Source organism: Sciurus carolinensis, chromosome X (genome assembly GCF_902686445.1).
Source record: "Sciurus carolinensis chromosome X, mSciCar1.2, whole genome shotgun sequence".
Taxonomy (NCBI): Eukaryota; Metazoa; Chordata; class Mammalia; order Rodentia; family Sciuridae; genus Sciurus; species Sciurus carolinensis.
In genome coordinates this window covers 14,770,934-14,791,239 of record NC_062232.1, presented here as the reverse complement: position 1 = coordinate 14,791,239, position 20,306 = coordinate 14,770,934, and the positions used below count along the sequence as shown (strand labels likewise).

At 42.2% G+C, this 20,306-nt stretch overlaps 1 protein-coding gene across 4 annotated transcripts in view; it reads left to right on the top strand.

The window, feature by feature from the left end:
- Positions 1 to 20,306, top strand: part of Sh3kbp1 (SH3 domain containing kinase binding protein 1) — a 336,423-nt gene that overhangs the window by 312,945 nt on the left and 3,172 nt on the right. For 2 of the 4 annotated variants that reach the window (XM_047536036.1, XM_047536038.1), the window contains 3 exons: positions 9,408 to 9,517; positions 13,693 to 13,821; positions 17,978 to 18,270. In XM_047536036.1, coding sequence (XP_047391992.1) covers positions 9,408 to 9,517; positions 13,693 to 13,821; positions 17,978 to 18,270 — 532 coding nt within the window. The remainder of the gene's footprint in view (positions 1 to 9,407; positions 9,518 to 13,692; positions 13,822 to 17,977; positions 18,271 to 20,306) is intronic. The other 2 variants (XM_047536037.1, XM_047536039.1) reach the window with 2 other exon arrangements.

The window sequence follows — 20,306 nt, the reverse complement described above, 5'->3', positions numbered from 1 at the left end:
AATTATTTTAGGAAGTACACAAGGCAAAACAGTCTGAAAACCACTGGCCTCAGAAATATACCATTTTATGCTTTCACAAATATTTCTGTGGATTAATTTCTAGAAGCATTATTGATGTATCTGGAGGTGTATGTATTTACATTTTGTGATATGTATTGCTAAATGGCATTACAGAAAGGTTGTGTCAGTTTATGTTCCTGTGACTAATAGTTCAACAATTATTTCCAATAAAGAAGTATATAATTTATTAAAATGTTTTGCATAGCAAATTTGGGCCTATACTGAGCAATTTTAAAGGAATGCAAATGTAGAAATCCACTTTTTCCCGCTTAACATTGCTTGGCATTAGTCCAAGAAAATCACTCCCTCTCCTAAGATGTGACCCCTATTATGTTCCTGTGCTGTCATTGCTAATTTTATCTTTTATCTTTCTTTCATGATAACCAGCAGAATTTGTAATTATGCATATAAATGTGTGTCTCAGAGGGTTCTAAACTATATGTGGGCAGGTATCATGGCTATTTGTTCCATCCCTGTATCCCCCTATGCCTAGCCCAGTGCCTGGCTAATAGTATATGTTCAGTAAATATACACTGAATGAAAGGACTGAGGGTAAATGAAAAGAAATACCAAGATGCAGGGTTATAATATAGATCTTTGTTGCCACATGTGACTATTTAAATTTCATTTAAATAGTTGTACTCATCTATGCTCCATATACTACTCAGTAGTTATGTGGAGCTAGTGGCTGCCATATTGGATAGTACAGATAGAGGTGACTTCCATTGTGACTGCAAATTCTTTTGAAAAGCACTAATAAGAGCAATTTTGCTTTTATTCTCAAAACTATCCATTTTGCCTGGCATGAAGTAGATACTTAATAAATGTTTGAATTAATGAGTAACTAAACCAGCTATCTCCCTCTCTTATTCTTTTTTTAAAATTTTCTATTGGTTCTTTTTAGTTATATATAACATTAGGATCCGTTTTTTAAAAAATTTTAGTGTAGATGAATACAATATCTTTATTTTATTTATTCATTTTTATGTGGTGCTGAGGATCAAACCCAGTGCCTCAGGCATGCTAGGCAAGTGCTCTACCACAGAGCCACAACCCCAGCCCCTAGGATTCATTTTGATATAATGATAAAAGCATGGAATATAATTTGCTCTAATTCAGTCTCCAGTACTTGCCCTTTCCCTTCCCTGCTCCCTTCGCTCTACTCTACTGATCTTTCTGCTATTTATTTGTAGGTTTTAAAAATTAGTGTCGGGCTGGGGAGATAGCTCAGTTGGTAGAGCGCTTGCCTTGCAAGCACAAGGCCCTGGGTTCAATCCCCAGCACTGCAAAAAAATAAATAAATAAATAAAAATAAAATAAAAATTAGTGTCTTGTGGATATACATGATGGTGAGATTCATTGGGGTATATTCATAGGAATGAATATAGGTACATAGGAATGAATATGTACATAGGAAAGTCAAGTCAGATTCATTCTGCTGTCTTTCCTTAATCCCATCTCTCCTCCCTTCCCTTTATTCCCCTTCATCAATTCCACTGATCTTTCTCTTGTTTTTTTTTTAAACACCTGCCTTTTTTGGATTAGCTTCTGCATATCAGAGAAAACTTATCACTTATTGAGTGACGTGTAAACGTACTTTGTACCTAATACCCATACAGTCCCCCTTAACTTGCCTGATAACTTTCATTTCTTGCCAGAAATTTCCTCAAAGAAGCCAGTCCCTTTTTCTGCCCATTTCAAAACATATTTATATGAAATTAAAAAAAGGCAAGTTTGTTATTAGAGTACAGAGTAGTTCTTTTCACAAAAGACAATTATTGTTGTGGAAACAGTTCTCAGAATTCACAGTTGAATGAATAGTGCAGAAATCCTGCCATCTGTTTGGTGTTCTGTCTTAGAAAGAATCCCATGGACATAAATCTGTATGTAGGAGCCATGTCATTTTCTGGTAGAGTCCTTAAGCAAAAGTTTTCTAAACTCTGACCTTCCATCTCTCCCTTCATGGGATAGAGTAGTGCCCATTCAGCATGGGTTTTTGTGAGGATGAAATGGACATGTGTATGTGTGAAGCAGGGAGTAGTGGGGTGACTGGCATGTGGGTTTCAAAACTTGTGTACTTTTGGCCACTTGTGTCCTGCAAACTTCATATCTGGATTATAAATACCAATGTAAAACTAATCTGCACTATCCCTAAACACTTTGGAAGGTCTATTTTCCTGAAGATACTAATCATTGCTAATTTTCCTGTCTGTGACTGAACTAACACAGGTACTCATTTACACCCTAATAATGGGCCCATCTTGTGGCCTGCACAGATTTCCACCTTAGTCAAATGACTAATGTGCATGGTGATATTTTCCTTCTGCTGTCCAGAATGCCTTATGATGCTGCTTCATTGCAGAAAAAGTACCTGCAGCCCTATGGGTTTTGGGTTTTCTCATTTTAAATCTTTAAAAAAAGGAGGTAGGAGGATTCCTAGCTTTGCTCTTAGATCCATGTTCTCAAATCCCACAACTCCATTAATAGTCTGAAAACAAAACTCTGCCTAGATGATTTTTGAAAGGGTTTTCACATAATCTCTCATTTCTAAGAGAATAACCCTGTGAAGCTGATGGCTCAGATAATTCTCTTATTGTTTTATGATGGAAAAAAATTGAAGCCCAGAACAGCTGTTTGTTAATTTTTTCAATAATCATCTATTGAACACTCACCACAAGCTAGGAATGATAGTAGACCTGGGAAAACAGAGATAAAAGCTATCGTTTATTTCCTGGCTGGTGGAGGAGTCAGATAAATCAATAAGGAATGTTAGTACAGGGCACTAAATGCTGAGATCAGAGTGATGGGTGAGTGGGGAAGCACTCAATCCAGGCCTTAGGGTGCAGTCTGACTTCTTGGAAGAGGTCTCAGTTGTGCCCAGCCTCTATGGCATAGAAGGAGTTAGTTAGACATACTCAGGCACTTGATACATTTCTCTCTGGTGGCAGCACATGGAGTGGCAAGGGGCATAAAGTGAGAAATGTATTACAGTGGTTCCAGGCAAGAAATTCAGTCAGCTTTAATGATCTAAGACAGGGATATGGAGAACAAGGAATGGCTTCCAGAATTATTGGGAGGTAGTGATGTTGCCAGGCTTCAAATGTAACAAACTTCCATCGTAGGGCTCCTTTTCAAGTCCAGAGCAGTGAGCTATAATGAATCAACAGGGCCATTTAAGAGTTCCCAAATAGTTCCACTGGCGACAGCTGATCTGTCTCAGACTTTTGACTATTCCTTCTCTGCATTTTCAGTGGATGTGCTTTAGGTCACCTGTGGTCACTGGTACCATTCCTCCCATCCACGGAAAACGAGGCTACATTTTCTAATTGAAGTAAATAGGGTGTGACCGAAGTTCATGGAAAATGGGCAATTCCTTGTGCCATGAAGAGCCCAGGGCCTTTTCCAAGCCAATTCTATCATGTCCAACATCAATTATCCCCATATGTCTGTAGAGGGGTTTTCTTCCAACTTTCACAAGAGCCAAGAGCCTCTCATCCTTATGAAACTTTTAAAAAATGCCCCAGCACTTGCCAGTTTAATAGTTTTGGACTAGTTTATGGGCATTAAAATCATTTTCTATTAGGAGGAAAAATTCCCAGCTAGGCTGAGAAAGCTCGTATCAAGTTTCAGCTTGATTCATTTCAAAACCCACCATGAAAATTGGGACATTTTCTTTGCACCACAATGAGTTAGTCATGGAAATTCTACCTTAATCACAGCTGCCATGGCCACAGTCATGAGGAGCATGCTCTGTGCCATTGAAAAGTTATGTGACAGCATTGAAGAGTTTGTCCCCTTTACTATCAGAAAGCAGAAGTATGTTGTAGTTTGTGGTCTGTGGAAGTATAACATGAGGTTCCTTTTTCAGCAAGTGACCTCATACATGGTGTGTGGTTTTTTTGTCTTGTTTTGTTTTGTTGTGGTGCTGGGGATCAAACCCAAAGCCTCGTGCATGCTAGGCAAATTCTACCACTGAGTGACATCCATGGCCCACATCTTTGTCTTTATGGCAGTTCAGTTTGGTTCTTGTTTCAAAAAAAGTGCTCTTGTAAAGCTAAAAATGTGGAAAGTGAAACTTGGTTGAAATGTTCATTAGGAGGCTAAGAGAGGCTCCTCCTGAGGGACTCTGACCCTCCTCTTACTCTCAATGACAGAAATAAGGCAGTCATCTCGGCCATCTGTCGTGGAGATGCTTGCTAAGTGTGGCCAGGTGCCAACATGCTTGGGTCTATTTAGTGCAGACCTTAGCCAATAAAGCGAAGTGGGCAGCCAAGCTTTCCCTGGAGCCATAGCACAGAATGCTGCCTTCTGCCCTGACACTGCTGCCTCGTGTTCTGCTAGAAGCCATCTCTCTAAGCTACACTTCTAAACTAAAAGCTTTCCCTGAGATGGTTTATTCATTTATTCTCTCATTCCTTCACTAATAGAATATCTGGGTGCTTTTTTTTCCAGAAATGTGCTAGACTTTGAGAATGCAAAGATAAGTTCCTGACCTCCTGGGGCTCACAGATTAAGTGTGGGTGACAGACACCATGCCTCTGAGTCATTTTGAAAGCATAATTCATTATAGACTGCCACCTCAAACATTGTCAAACCCTAAGCTCCCAGGTGGACTTAATTATTTGAGTAGGCTGAGAAGGGTGGGTGGGGAGTGAAGAGGCTGTCCTCCCTAGAATTGCAGCAGAAGTTTCCTGATGTGAACTTGGCCATATCTATGTGCCAGTGGACATGCCAAGTCCATCCCAAGGTGGGCACGAAACTGTCCCATCTGCTCCCCTCACTCCATTGCCCCTCTCCCATGCTATTCTGCTTGCTAGGTCACTCCTCTCTCCAGCTGCAGTGTACCTGACTTGTTGCCAATCACCCAAGCTTTTGGCCACCACTTCCAGCCAGTGTTCCAGGACCTATGTCATCCCCCAAATCAGGCCAGTACTCCTCAGCCTGACATTGGAAGACCCATCATAATGATGAGATTACCCCCTACAACCTTTCCCTACAGGCTCTTCACTCACTGGGAACACCCTAGTATGTTCCACCATTCACCCAGTGGCTTCCCCTCTCCATACCTCCACTTGGTCAAATCCTTCCTTATCCCTCCCTCCTCTCAGCCTCTACCTCTGCTGAAGCAGTGCTTTTCACACTTTGCTACATATCATATCACTCAGGGAGACTTAAACCTACCCATACCCAGCCTTCACACCAGATCAGTTGAGTCCATCCATGGAGTGGGATCCAGAGGCAAGGTGTGTGTGTGTGTGTGTGTGTGTGTGTAATTGTCCAGGTAAGTCTGCTGTGCAGCCAAGATGCAGTTAGTTAATCTTTAATTGTTCTCTAATCACTTTATCCTGCTCAGTGTTTGCTTCCAAAGCTTGTTTTAGTTTCTCGGGATAGGGTGATGATCTAAGTTGTCCAGCTCAGTCCCAGGAACTCCCAGCCAAGGCCCTTGGCAATGACCTATTCACTGGAACTTTTAATAGCCTTCTCTTCTACCTCCCTCTGCTGGCTGTCTGCTCAGCATCTGCTCCTCAGGCTCCCTCTCCTCTCTTGTCCTCTCCCCTCCCCCAGGCTTCCTCTTTACATTGTGTTACCTGCCCTCCCCAACCACCTTTACTACCATCAGCAAACCCACCCTGTCCTGGGCCTTACTCCTTTTTTCCAGAGTAGTCAGGGGTCTCCATAGATAACCTGCTAAACTCATTGTATGTAAAGTACATGCAAGGATATTTGTTCAGCACTTTTCTGTAATAGCGAAACATAAAAGGGGGAATGATTTGGACACTAATTATCCAACAATAAGAGATTGAGTAAATAAATGATCAGTGGCAGTGTTATAGATTATTACAGCATTCAAAATATTTATGAAGAGTTTTTAGAGACATGGCATGTAAGGTTAAGTGAAATAAACAGATTGCAATATTACATATGCTATGAGCTATGCTCTCTGTTTTAAAAAGACCTAGAGGAAAACATACCAAAATACTAACAGTTGTTGTCCCAATGTGGTAAGATTATAGTTGACATTTTTTTGTTGTTAACAACTTCTTCTTTTTTAAAAAACATTAGGTATTGAGCATGTATTGCTTTTGTGATCAGAGAAAAACTGATTTCAAAGAGTGAGGCAGGGGAGAGGAGGGATAGGAAACAGGAGGGAACTGTGGAATGAAATTGACCAAATTATGCTATGTACATATATTAAGATATCACAACAAGGGCTGGGGAGATAGCTCGGTTGGTAGAGTGCTTGCACACTTGTCCCTGGGTTCAATCCCCAGCACCGCAAAAAAAAAAAAAAGATATCACAACAAATTCTACTTTTGATACCCCGTTTACTGGTGATGAGTTCTGCTCCCTCTAATGTTGAAGTTTGAACACTAGAGAAGCACACCAAGGTAAGCATATTAAGCAGGTTTTATTTAAAAGTAGTAATAATACAGACTTCTCCTGGGAGGGAGAAGGGGGCCATGGATAACGTTATAAAGTCCCAAGAGGTGAGTGCACCCTACATCTTTTATAGGTTAAGGTCTCTTTTGTTCTCCAGTTCTCTCCCCCCTTATCTCTCCTTCCTGTCTACTGACTAGGCCTAGTTTTGCAGGTGAGATGCATAAAGTGAGAAGTGAATGGGCAGGGGGAGGGCCAAAGTGATTGGTCAGGCAAGGGCACAGGGGACATTCATTAGCAGCTCCTTGCCTGCAGTCCTTGATAAGGGCAGGTAAACTTGGTAATCAATGGGCTCTGGAGATCCTTGACATTTCATTCTCCCCCGGGGCAGTCTCCAACTTCCAGAAGCAGATGGCTTTCATGGCCTCCATTTCCTCAATTTGACCCGATCCCCTATTTCTACACTAACTGCCTGTCCCCAATTCTGGCTTCACTTTTATATATATCTAAATGTACCAATAATATGTCAAAATGAACCCCACTGTTATGTATAACTATAGTGCACTAAAAATGAAAATAAACAAAACAAACCAATAAATAAATAGAAGGAAGACTGGTAGAGTAGAGAAAGGGGACCAGGGAGGAAAGTGGAAGTACTGGGTATTGAAATGAAGCAAATTATATTCCATGCATGTATAACTATGTCAAAATGAACCCCACTATTATGTATAACTATAATGCACTGATAAAAACATCATCTAACTAAAAAGATTGAGGAATGTTAATGTCAGATAATGACATTTTGCATCAATCCAACTGTGTAATGGGAAATTTCCATTTCAGACAACATGGAGTTGGTAGAGATAAGTCCTGGGGTGGAATATGAAGGAGAACCTGTTAGGAATATAAGATCATTTAAAGGGAAGGCCCCTGAGAATGGCCAGTTCAGTGAGCCAGTTCATCCCCTGACCCAGATTTTCATGACACCCCATGGAGCTGGCTGGAGAAGTGGGTCTCTTTATGACTCTCACCCAGGTGCTAGATACTAGTGGGCTTCTGCTTGGCCTCCAGGTACCACTGATGTTTCACTCTGAGCTATCTTTGCAGATGGTTAACCTTTGATTATTCTTATCTTGCCCTGATAAGAGGAGTAAATTGAGTTATTATTCATTCACCAGGTGCTAGAATAATGTCACTTAATATAATTCCAGGTATATTTTAATGACTTCTCCTGACCAGTGACTTGTGCTTTGTTTTGCATAGTCCACTAAACGAAATAGTTTGCAGATAACACCTGCCTGCTCATTAATAGAACAAAGCTGTCACACAGCCTAACTATTTATTATAATCATTGGCAAAAGTTCTCCCCCAAATACAGGGGGCAGGGCACCATACATAATTTTATTTTTAACTTCCCTGTCCTGAGCCAGCATATTTGCAGTTATGGCAGTTAGGATGCTTTCAGCTGCAAATACAGAATATCTGATAGAAATTCACCAAAATAATAGGGATTTGTTAAAGCCACATGACAAGAAGTCTGGGAACTTGGTCATTGCTTGGTTGATGGGGAGCTCATTGGGGTTGTTAGCTACCCAAGCCCTTCCCATTTTTTGACTCTTCCACCCTCAAGATCTCCCCTCACGGCCATGCCTCCTCTTGTAGTCCTAAGTTGGCTACTATAACTCCAGGTATCCTCTCATTACCCAACAGCTTTTCAAGCCAGAAGGCAGAGAAATGTAACACAAAAGACCTTCTTCTCACTCATCCTTTTCTAAACAGAGAGGAAATCTCTTTCCCAGAAGCTCTCTGTAGACTTCCCTTTATTTCCCAGTGACCCAAAGTGGGCTACATAGCTGCCTCTAGACCAGTCATAGGCAATTGTGGTTCAGCCCAGGAACTGGGCACATTGTTCTAGAATAAAACTGGGGCTCTGTTAGAAGGGAGAATGGGGAACGGTTTGGGAAGGTCATACCTGCCATAGCATTTAAAACAGTATACTTAGAAGAAATGGTATTGTCCTAGTCAATAGCAATAATGGTGCTCAGGGTCAGCCCCTGTCTGCTAGCCTTTCCTCTGAGCATCCCACGCACATCTATACTTGGTTTGTAAATCCCCAGATCTCTACAGAACTTGGTAACCCCTTGGCATGATCATTCATTGAAGAGGTTGGTAAAGGAAAGTCAGAGGCCTCCCTCTGGACATGTGTTAGACACATGAATGATCTTCTATTTCTCTGAGCATCAGTCACTGGGATGTAAACTCTCCAAGGACACGGCCCATTTCTGCCATGTTCACTGATGTAGCCTCAGGATCTAGTTGCTCTGAATGGCAATGGAATAAGTGGATGAACAGACTGACAGCTGCAGAATATAATGATGACCCTGGAAACAGAATGGGGCTGTACTCTGTGAGTTATCTGGAGAAGTATAAATTTGGTCTTTTCTCTAAGGAGTTTCCAAACTAACATTAAGGGTGAGAGCTGATAACCGGACTACTACTGTGGCACAAGCAGAGAAGGAGCCTGCCCCCTCTTGTCTTCTGGAATCAATGACCAGCATTCATTTGCCTGAGGCTGTTATACCTTGTGATAACTGCCTTTTGTGTTGAGACTGCAAGAATGTTTTATCTACTAAAATGGACTTGGATTTGTGGAAAAAGAGAATTCTTCCTTTCATCTTCTTTCTATAGCTTTTTAAAGATTTATGGATGTAGTTGTTGAAGGGAAAAAGAAAAATCATGTTTCTTTCTCCCGCTCGCTAGCTTGTTAAACTAAGGAGAAAATGATTGTTTCATTCGGTTTGAATCCTCTTTATTGAATGGCCAAAGGATGTAAATGGCCTTTGTAAAAGATGAAGGATAACCTAGATGGAAAGAATGATTTTTAAGAAAAAGTGGTACTTGTGACATAATGTAAGAACCTTTCTCACTCCTGTTTTTCCCTGTAACAATTGACTTTATTTTCGTTTTAGACCTAGAAGGTTTTGACTCCGTGGTATCATCTACTGAGAAACTCAGTCACCCAACCACAAGCAGACCAAAAGCTACAGGGAGGCGGCCCCCATCCCAGTCGCTCACATCTGTAAGTGTTTTCTCCTCAGGTCTCCTTGCTTCTCTACAGCTGAAAAGCAAGAAGTATTAGAGATTCTCGCCAAGACTCTTCTGCACATGACTGATTGGAGACACCCCAGGAAAGGAAGGCCATGAGATACACTGCTAACTAAATGTGATTTGAAAGTTGTCTTGAATGAAGCAGTATTTCTTTCTATTTGTTCTTTGTGTTTCTGCCAGCAAGATGGCACTCCCTCTTCCTACCTCCTCTCTCTCCTTCTAGACTGATTCTTGCTTGAACCTGAAATAAAATTGGTAAGAAAAATATCATGTTTTATGGTGGGAAAAGGAAAATGAGGCTAGTTTGGTCCATAAACAAGACAAAAGATTTACTAAATTAAGATCTGTCGCTATACAGTGCTAGACAATGGCCTTTGTCTCCCAAAGCTCTGTCATCTGTACCCTTCCATGGAGTGTCATGTGGACCTTCAGAAAGTTGTTTTTAAACTTATGAAGCAGCTGGTTATATAGAAGATACCAATGGGAACACACATGATAACTCACAGAAATTTTTTTGTTTCAGTCATTTGGAGAAACTTCTTATTGCAAACCTGTTACTTTTACAAATTTTAACAACATGATGTGTAAAGAAAGTAAATTACTTGTAATCCTGCTCCCAAAACCAAGAACTATTAACCTCTTGCTATACGTCCTTATCTTTTAAAAATTTCTATCCATATATATATATATATATATATGGATAGAAATTTTTAATTATATATATATATATATATATATATATATATATATAATTATTTCTTCAAAAATGGAGGTTATGGGCTGGGGAGATAGCCCAGTTGGTAGAGTGCTTGCCTTGCAAGCACAAGGCCCTGGATTCGATCCCTAGTACCGCAAAAAAATAATGGAGATTATATAGTTCGTAATTGTTGTGGACCTTGATTTCCCCACCTTAAATTGTACACACTTCTCCCCAATCATTACCCATTCTTCCAGAACAACATACTTAATGGCTGCCTACTCTCCTAATGTGTGAGTATATGACAGTTTATCTAACCAGTGTACTATTACTGGATATTTATGCTGTTTCCAGTTCTGTAGAATAATCTTGATACTGTCCCCGAATTATTCATTAGGCACAAATTTTGTGAAATTGGGTCAAAAGGAAATGCATAGTTTGCTTTTGCCATCGGTCATAAATTTCCCCTTCACGAAGGATAAATTTACCTTCCATAAAGCAGTGTGTGTGTGTGTGTGTGTTGGTTTGTTCAATCTGTCATTTGTCTATTATATTTCTAATTATCACATTGCCTTGTCCTTGCAGCTCTAAGGACCTAGATAACCAAGGAATTAACCATTTGTAGGTTCCTCAGGACACTTTCTCTTCTCACCTCATCACTAATCCCTCATAAGCTCTCTCCATTTAGAAGAAAAAGAATGCCACTTCCTTTGAGCCTCTTCTCTCATATCTTTGAGTCTGGGAGTGTGGTTTAAATCATCCTATTTTTCCTCTTTGTATGAAAGAAACCTAACTTTGCATTGACACCTTTTTGAGAGAAAGACTTGAAAAAGCGGCTTCCTTTTTCACTGTTCTGTAGAGTTCTGTGGCAATGCTGTCTTTTTTTCCTCTCTCCCTTTCCTCCTTCTCTCTTCACACCCCACCCCAACATGCACGTATACACACAGTCTAGTTCATTGCTTCTTAGCATCTTTACATTTCAATTTCTCAGTCCTACCTCTTCTGCCTTCTCTAAATCCTTCATCATTTTTGTTTTCTTTCCAATTTCTCTCCAACTTTTCAAGGTCTAGAGAGCCTTGTGGGTTCCAGAATTAAATGACATAGATTCAAATTACCATCCTCACCTCAGTCCATGCATCCCCTGCCTGGGGGTTGTGTGTACTTTGGGGACCAAGTAAAGGCATCTCATCCCTCCCACTTTTAGACTACATAGTTGTTCATTCATGCAACAGATGTTTATAGACATCTGTCCGTGTGGACTGGATCCTGTGCCAGGTACAAAGATCTAACCGGGAATGAGAACTACACAGTGACTGTCTCCAGAAAGCTTATGGAACAGTGACTGAAAGCTTGGCATTTTATAGGGAATGATTCTACTTACTTATGACAACAGGATACATTTGTGCTTTAATGAAGTATAGTGACCATGTTCTCTTCCCTTCATTCTCATCTGTTCCCATTTGGATGTGTACACTGAATTCCTATTTACTCTTCTTATAGTTAGCCCCTGTGGGTTTTCCATAGCAAAATGGAATTGGTGGATAGGGACATATTACTAAAATGCCACTAGGGGAATGATTGAGGAAATGTGCCTGTCATGATTCCTCGGCCTGCAGCCATTCATCCTAATTGAAGCTATTTATGTTTATAGGATTCAAAGAGCAAGGTTTGATTGGCAGCTCATATAACACAGGTTATATAGGAGGAAACAGGCTTTTTGAATAAAATCTCAAAATGAAAGGATCCAGGCATTGTGTGGTAGTTAAGCAGTTAAGCCTAGATTAATAAGCAAGCTTGGTTGGGGGTGTTATTTTAGGTAATTGGATTTTTGGATTAAATGAAGATTAACAAATAAGACCTCTTAAAGCAAACACTGTTTAAAAATTCCCTAAAATGGGGCTGGGGAGATAGTTCAGTTGGTAGAGTGCTTGCCTCACAAGCACAAGGCCCTGGGTTCTATCCCCAGCACCACAAAAGAAAAAAAAAATTCCCTAAAATGTATTAGGTTTCTGCCTTAGTAAGTAAACAGAAGAAAACAAACAATATTTGTTGGTATAATTTTTCCATAATGGCTTCAAATGGTGATTCTGAAAAGGATTTTTTCTACCACAGGGGTAGAAGGCAGAGGGATAAGGCTGAATATGAGCTCACTCCAAGATATCTCTGGAAGATTCTTTATTTTAAAAGATTCCTTGCTGAGGGAATTCTTATTTTCATTTGTTCTGTTCTAAAATAGACCAATTCTAGCTCAAGAATAATTTCTGACAAAGTGAATTCTGGTGAATTGGTCCCCATTCATCTGCTTTTTGATCTTCACAGTGATTTTCACAAGGAGGCAGAAAGGGCAGGGGTGTTGTCCCATATTTTACTCAGAGATGCTCCATTCTGTAAATATGCTTTAGCAAATACAGACTCCAAAATGGGTATTAACTGGCAACAGTAATGAAAGCAAAGATTTAGCTGCAGCTACCAAAGAAGAAATTGGCTTATTGTGCTAGCAGGCAGGGCTGTGCTCTCGGCCTGCAGAAACTCTAGTCACTGGATGTATTAGTCAGTTTTTCATCACCGTAACAAAAATACCCAATGAGAACAATTTAGAGGAGGAAAGTTCATTTTGGCTCATGGTTTTAGAGGTTTCGTCCATGGTGAACTGGCTCCATTTTCTAGGCCCAAGGTGAGGCAAAGCATCATGGTGGAATGGTGGCAGAGGGAAGCTTACCTTATGGTAGAAAGGAAGTAGAGGGGCCACAGGGAGATACATCCTTCCAGGGCATGCACCCAGTAACCTGATCATCCAGCCAACCACAGCCCACCTGCCTATAGATAACCACCCAGTCAGTCTCTTCAAACTAAGATGGACTGATAGCTCTCATGATCTAATCATTTTTACCTCTGAATATTCCTGCATTAACAAAGGAGTTTTGGGGAGACACCTCCAAACCATAACTCAGGACCACTGGCCCGATTTAGTGATCCTGATACAGGGTTGAGGAAAAGGTTAAGGAAAGTGAAGGAGAGGAGCATGAGAGGCAACTCATGGGTTCTTCCCCACAGACTGCCAGCCCTGTGAGGGCAGGGACCATGTATGCCATATCACCAGTAAGTCTACAGTACCAAGCTCAGTTCTGGACATAGTAGCAAATGTTTGACGAATGGAAGGAGCAGGAAAAGATAGACCATGGATGCTTGCATGGATGAAGTGATTGATTGGCATTGGCGTAGAGATCCTGGTTTAGGGAATCTTGTTTCTTAATCTCAGACCTGCCAATAATCAGCTCTTACTATCTCTAGTACACAGATAATAGAACTCTCTGCCTCACAGGGTTTTAGTGGGGAGACAGAGAAAATAGAACCGTCCAGTGCTTTGAAAAGCATACAGCATCATATTAACGAAAGCTGTCAGCTAAGGTATGATTCTGACAAAAGCATTTTTTTTTGGCTTTATCCAGTCCTCCCTTTCAAGCCCCGATATCTTTGACTCCCCAAGTCCCGAAGAAGATAAAGAGGAACACATTTCGCTTGCGCACAGAGGAGTAGACGTGTCAAAGAAGACTTCAAAGACTGTTACCATATCCCAAGTGAGTGACCAGCCAGGGCGAGGTGTCCCTGCCCTTTCATGCATACACTAACAATGGGTTATAAACCAAAGCAGGATAAACAGACAGTTGCAGGTGTTTGTCATTCTTTAGTAACAATGATTACTATAGTCATCAAGTCTCTGAGGCGTGTTGCACAAAGTGTCCTAAACAGAGCAGAATCAGTGAACTACAAATTCACCTATTTATTTACTACATTTTAAAATTGTCACACACACACACACACACACACACACACACACACACACACACACTCTGCCCACAACCAAAACAACTTTAAAAGCCTTCATGTTTCTAGAGAGACTATAGTAAATATTAAATATTGTGTTCTTCTCACAGGTCTTGTCTTTTCTGTTCCGAGCTGGCCAAAAATTTTAATTAGTAGTTTATAATATGGTCTCTTAAAGAAAAGCTGATTTTGATTCATGTTCTAGAATGAATTTATAGTCTAAAATATTTTAATTTCATTTCATGCCCAGGAATTAGTATGGACACTAAATTATTTGTGAAAAACAAAGAAGACATTGTTGCTAGGCACAGTGGTATGTGCCTGTAGTCCCAGGATCTTGGGAAGCTATGATAGGAGGATCACTTGAGCCTCAGAGTTGGAGGCCAGCCTGGGCAACATAGCAAGACCTAGTCTCAAAAAAAGAGGGATGGCTGAGGGTATAACTCAGTGGTAGAACATCTGCCTAGCATGTACAAGGCTCAGGGTTCCATCCCCAGTACCATACACAGAAAAGACATTGTTAGCTACTGCATGCAACTTTTGAAGAGTAAGCATCCTATACAGATTCTGTACTGCCTATGAATATACACCAAGATTTTTAAATTCCATTTTCTATTACTTAAAAAACCCAGTCACTGGGGCTGGGCTGTGGCTCCGTGGTAGAGTGCTTGCCTACCACATGTGAGGCACTGGGTTCAATCCTCAGCACCACATATAAATAAATAAATAGATAAAGGTGTCGTGTTCATCTACAACTAAAAAGATAACAATAATAAATAAATAAAATTGTTAAAAAATCCAGTCATTGGGATTATTTTCTCAGAACATTAGCAACCTTTTGCTGTCTAAAAGCAGAGAACTAGTCTTTTGAAGCAGGAATTAGCCCACGAAATCAAAGATTATGTGGAATTTTTCTTCTCATATATTTTTTGGGGGGTTACCAGGGATTGAACCTAGAGGCACTTAACCATTTCTTATAGATTTAAGAATTTATTTTTTCCTTAAAATCTGTTACAGTAAGCAAAACATGATCCCATTAAACAGATCAATTTTAACCATTCACAAAACAAAGCATTTTTTCTTTATAAAGAATTCTATTTACTGAAATTGGATTTAGAGCCCACCCCCACCCCCCTTTTTTTTCCCTGGTGACCATAGGTATACCTAGTTTTCTTTTTCTCTGACATCCCTGGGGTGACTCTACAGTGACATCTACTGGTGAATATGGGCTTTTTGTGTTTCTGATTTGCAGTTCTGTACCATTAGCCTATTTCACTTCCCTGGATTTGTCAGGTTGTGTTTTTAAATGCTTCTAGAAATTCCACTTGAACTAATTTATCAGGGAATGTGGTGACCTGTACTCTGTGAGGGCTTTAAAAACACTTGTTAGTTGAAATGAGCCATGACAGCCAGTCATACAGGAAATGCCCAAAGAAGCATTGATTCAAGAATATCTGAAGTCAATGGGCTTTGGTTGGTCATGAAAAGTATGAAAGGATTCAAGATGGAAAATGGGAGAAGGCATGAATCCAACAAAAAAAAAATAACAGGAAAGCACAAATCTTCAGACCTGAATCCCAGTTCTGCCAGTGATTAGCTGTGAGACTTGGGGAATTACCCATCCAGCTCTCTAAGCCTCAGTTTCCTGCTTGGTAAAATGCTTATGCCAGTTAATCCCTGTTTAAATTGTAGAGCTGATGTCCAGCATGTGATCAGTACTCCATAAATGTCAGTTCCTCTTCCCTCGTACTATAACTCCTACTAACGACAAAGCACGGGCTGGCGGATTGCTCTGCCTGGCAGCAGAGAGCGCTTTTCCTCAATGGTAACTTGGCAGAGAAAAGGCGAGCAGAGATGCTGGGAACGATGGCCCATCTGCTTTGGCTCACTCCTCCCAGTCTCTGCCTCTAGCACAGCCTAAATCCAGACTCTACCTCCTCACTGCTGTGCCAGCCAAGCCCCTTCTTGGCACATGCCCTAGGGTGGCCGGCTGGGTGCCTGCTGCTGGAGGGAGTCCCATGGCTATAGTGCCAAGCTTCACCACCAGCCTCAGCTTCCGCTCTATCACTTACCAACATCCTATCCCACTACTCTACTTCCTCCCTGCCTGCCTACCAACTCACTCCCCTTGCCAGTGTCTCCACCCTGGACTTTCCAGGTGCCTCTCTTCTCCTCCAAGACTGTACCAGACCCTGTGCCCTCCTGGGTTTCTCAGGACACTTTTCCATCAGGCCTCCCCTACCTCTCTCCTCTATGTTCAGCCTGGCCCTCTATTGACTCTTCCCCCCATATATCCTGCAGCTCAGAGTCTTACCCATATCTGAAAACAAGCAAAACCCATCCTTTAACATGTCTCCTCCTGAGGCTTCTGAACAAGTTCATGTATTCCTCCCTCCACCCCATCTTCCTTTCTCAAACAAGTTTCTGGAAAGAGTCCTCAACTTGCCTACCACACTTCTCGCCTCCCATTCAGATGCTAACCTGCCTTCGTTGCGTTGCTGTCTCCCTTACACTATCAAATGGGCTCTCCTGTTTTCCTCTTAGCACCCTTGATACATACTGTTAGACCATTTTTTTCCTTCCAGAAACTTTTCCAGGGGATTTGCATGAACCAGGTCCCTCTACTGGTCTTGCTTCCTCCCCTCTCTTACTACTCTTCCCAGTTGTCAAGAGTTCTTTCTCCCTTCTCCTTGCCTCTTGAACTTAGGAATTGTCCAGGATTCACTATAGGGCCTCTTCTCTTCTGACTCTGTCCCCATGGCTTCCACTTCCTTTGGCCCAGCTCACTCTTAGTTGCTGCTCTGCCTACTAGTTACATCCCCTCAGCCATTCCTCACTCAGGCTTTTTAAATTCAGCATATCTAAAATAGAAATAATTATCTGGGCCTTCAATATGCTCTTCGTCCTATGAAAGATGTAACCTTGATACCTGGTTCTTCCCTCTCCACCCATGACTCTTGATCCATACTTCTTCTTTCACCCTCTGGGCTGTATCTCATCTCCCTGGTATATCTTCTGTGGGGGCCAGGACTCCATAGCCTCTCCCACTCCCCACCACAATACCAGGTGCTTCGTTAGATGTGCTTGACTTGACCACATCTGTCTATTCTTTTTGGCTACTATCTAGGTCAGAACCTTACTATTCTCGGCTTCCATTGTGTAAGAGTCTCCCAGCAGTTCTCTCCAGCTCTAGACCTGCCAGCCCTCAGGCCCTTCTGTATCCAGAGCAATCATTAGCAGGCTTCAGTCATTTTCACCCTTTCAACCAGCATCTTCTCCCTCCCCAGCCTTGCTCTCTCCCTAACTCTCTCCTGCACCCTGTGACCTGCTAGGCATGTCTCCCACAAATACACTTTGCTTTCTGGTCTCTAGACCAGAAAGGCCTTTTCCTAGGGCCTTCCCTCCTCCTACATCTTCTTTCTCCAACCATTTCTCCTTTACTATGCCCCCTCCAATATGGGGCTGTCAGCTGCTCCTCCCTACTGCCTTCCTTCTGGGATGGTTGCCCCTTAAATGAATTTCTGAGCCTCTCTGTGCTTCCTCCCGCTTGTGCAGTCTTCCCCTTCATTTGCAGTGTATTAATTTGTTTGTCTGTCTGCACTCCACTGGTTTCTCAGTCAGGTGAATGTACTACTCACTTCCAGAATTTGTGGAACCTGGAAAGCAGTTGGGCATCTCTACATTGTATATGAAACCAGTAAGAAACTGTCTATCCAGAAAGAAGATCAGATTTAAAATATGTACAGGCAGCACTTGGTGGGGAGCATACCTGCACCAAATCAGCCCTTGGTGGCTTGTGGATGAAGGAATAAACAAGTGAGGTGTGTGGAAGGAAGTGGGGACAGGGATGTTGAAGGGTCTGACTCACCAGAACAAGGAGATACAGCTCACAAATCCCTTTCTTTGAAGCCTCTTCACCTTCCCTTATCACAGGTGTCTGACAACAAGGCGTCCCTGCCGCCCAAGCCAGGGACCATGGCAGCAGGCGGTGGTGGACCAGCTTCTCTGTCCTCGGTGGCATCCTCCTCACTGTCGTCCTCTTTGGGAACAGCTGGACACAGAGCCAACTCCCCATCTCTGTTCAGCACAGAAGGAAAACCAAAGATGGAGCCTGTAGCCAGCAGCCAGGCGGCTGTGGAGGAGCTAAGGACACAGGTCCGCGAGCTAAGGAGCATCATTGAGACCATGAAGGACCAGCAGAAGTGAGTGCCCAGGAACCCTTTGCAGATGGCTTCTACGTGGCCCTCCATTAGGCCAGGACCTGGGTCTGAAAGCCTGAGTCCCATCCTGTCCCAAAGAGTGGGCCAGATCTCCCTTGGATGGTGGCAGCAGTGGTGGGAGTGGGTGCGAACCCCAAGAGGCTTAATTTATACTTAAATTATGCTGTGTGTTTTTATGTTCAGTCTACTGTGTGTAGGCAGGGCATAGGCTGGCCATGGGGTATACAGAATGAGTCAGTTGCAAGGACTGACACCCTTAGCAGGCTCCGAAAAAGAAAATTCTTGAAATCCCCCATAAAGTACAGTATTACTGTTTTAGTCAGCTTTCTACCACTCTGACAAAATACCTGAGAAAATCAGCCTTAAAAGATGAAAGGATTATTTTGGCTCATAGTTTCAGAGATTTTAGTTCATGATTGTTTGGTCCAATTGCCTTCAGGCTTGTGGTAAGGAAGTACATGATGACATTGAGCATGTGATGGAAGAAACTGCACACCTCATGGCATCCAGGAAGCAAAAGAAAGACAGGAGTGGGCCAGGGCCCAATATCTCTTTCAAGGACACACCCCCAATGACCTAACTTTCTTCTATTAGACCCCACCTCCTAAAGATTTTACCACCTCTCAATAGTACCACAGACTGGTGACCAAGCCTTTAACTCTTGGGCCTTTGGGAACATTCAAGATTCAAACTATAGCAGTACATATACCACTTCTTAAATAAGTCCAACAGTCAGCTTTTCCTCTAGCATCAGAAAAATTGCAACTTCTTCACTTAGCTGCCAGATGAAATAGTTGGCCTGTATTGAGGGACTATAACATATGAAGATATAGGGAATCTTAAACCTGAGGCTTCGCACTTAGCAAGATGTTTTTACTGTGACATGTAGGAGACTTTCCATGTGTGCCTACACACATTCTCTCACCACATCTCTCATCCTCAGGGAGCACTTGGATGGGGAGAGAGAACTGTGAGCAAAAAATATGTCATATATCAATATAACACAGGATGCTGTTTGCAATGACAAAGCTGGTAGAAGGATCAGATATAGGTGGCACTTATCTGAGAAAACTGAGGCTCAGAAGAGTTTAGATATCAGTTAGCTCTTTCATAAGGGAATCAGGGGGGTGGGGCATCTCAAGTAAACATTTCCCAGGTAGGATTTTAAAAGATGATCCAGGATTACCAAGAGCAGAGCACTCCAACAGAGAAAACAGCAGACTCACAGGCATACATTGTAGCCTGGTGGGTCAACCTGTCCCCCGGTTTCTGGCTGCCTTGTGATCAGAAGATGCATGGGCAAATGTGGCCAGACCTAAAATCACATCTTATGAGGGAGTATGGGGCTGGCAAAAGCCCTGCCTCCTGGTTCCATGGGACTCAACTTTGAGCAATGTGGCTTTAAGCAGGTTCTGTTCCACTTAGGTTGAGTAGTGTCAGATGAAATTGGGGCCTCTTGAACTAACTTCCTGACTGGTGGAGACTCATCCAATAAATACAAAGAACTGGCAAGGTAATACTTAAGAGACCAACCAGGCTGCCCCTAACTCCTTAAAGTCCCCAGCTCCTATCTGGCTCTGGAGGTTATAGGTTTGAGTATCCAAAGCCCCATCCATGTCCAGACAATATGTGTCCTTGCCCAGCAGTGACCCCCATGGTCCCAAGACATCCTGGAGCATTGGTTGTCAGACTCTCCTGTTCCAAGGCTTTGACCCACTGCACCCTCTAAGAGGTGCCTCAGGGCTATGTGCTAGTCTGAAATGCTTTGAAGTCTGAATAGCCAGAATGATCCATCTCCAGCCAACATCTGAATCTACACCTCACCATGTCCCTTCTTCCAAGGCCTGCCTTTCACAGCCTTCTGAAGCCTGTCCTTCATGCCAAGGGTCAGTGGGTCCCCACCAGTTTCTTAGCTTAGCTTTTGGTATCACTTGGCTTTTAGTATTCAGCTCAAGTCTTTGCCACATCCCTGCTCTTCCCTGGCTTTTCCCCATCAACTCCCCATCTTCCATTTTCCT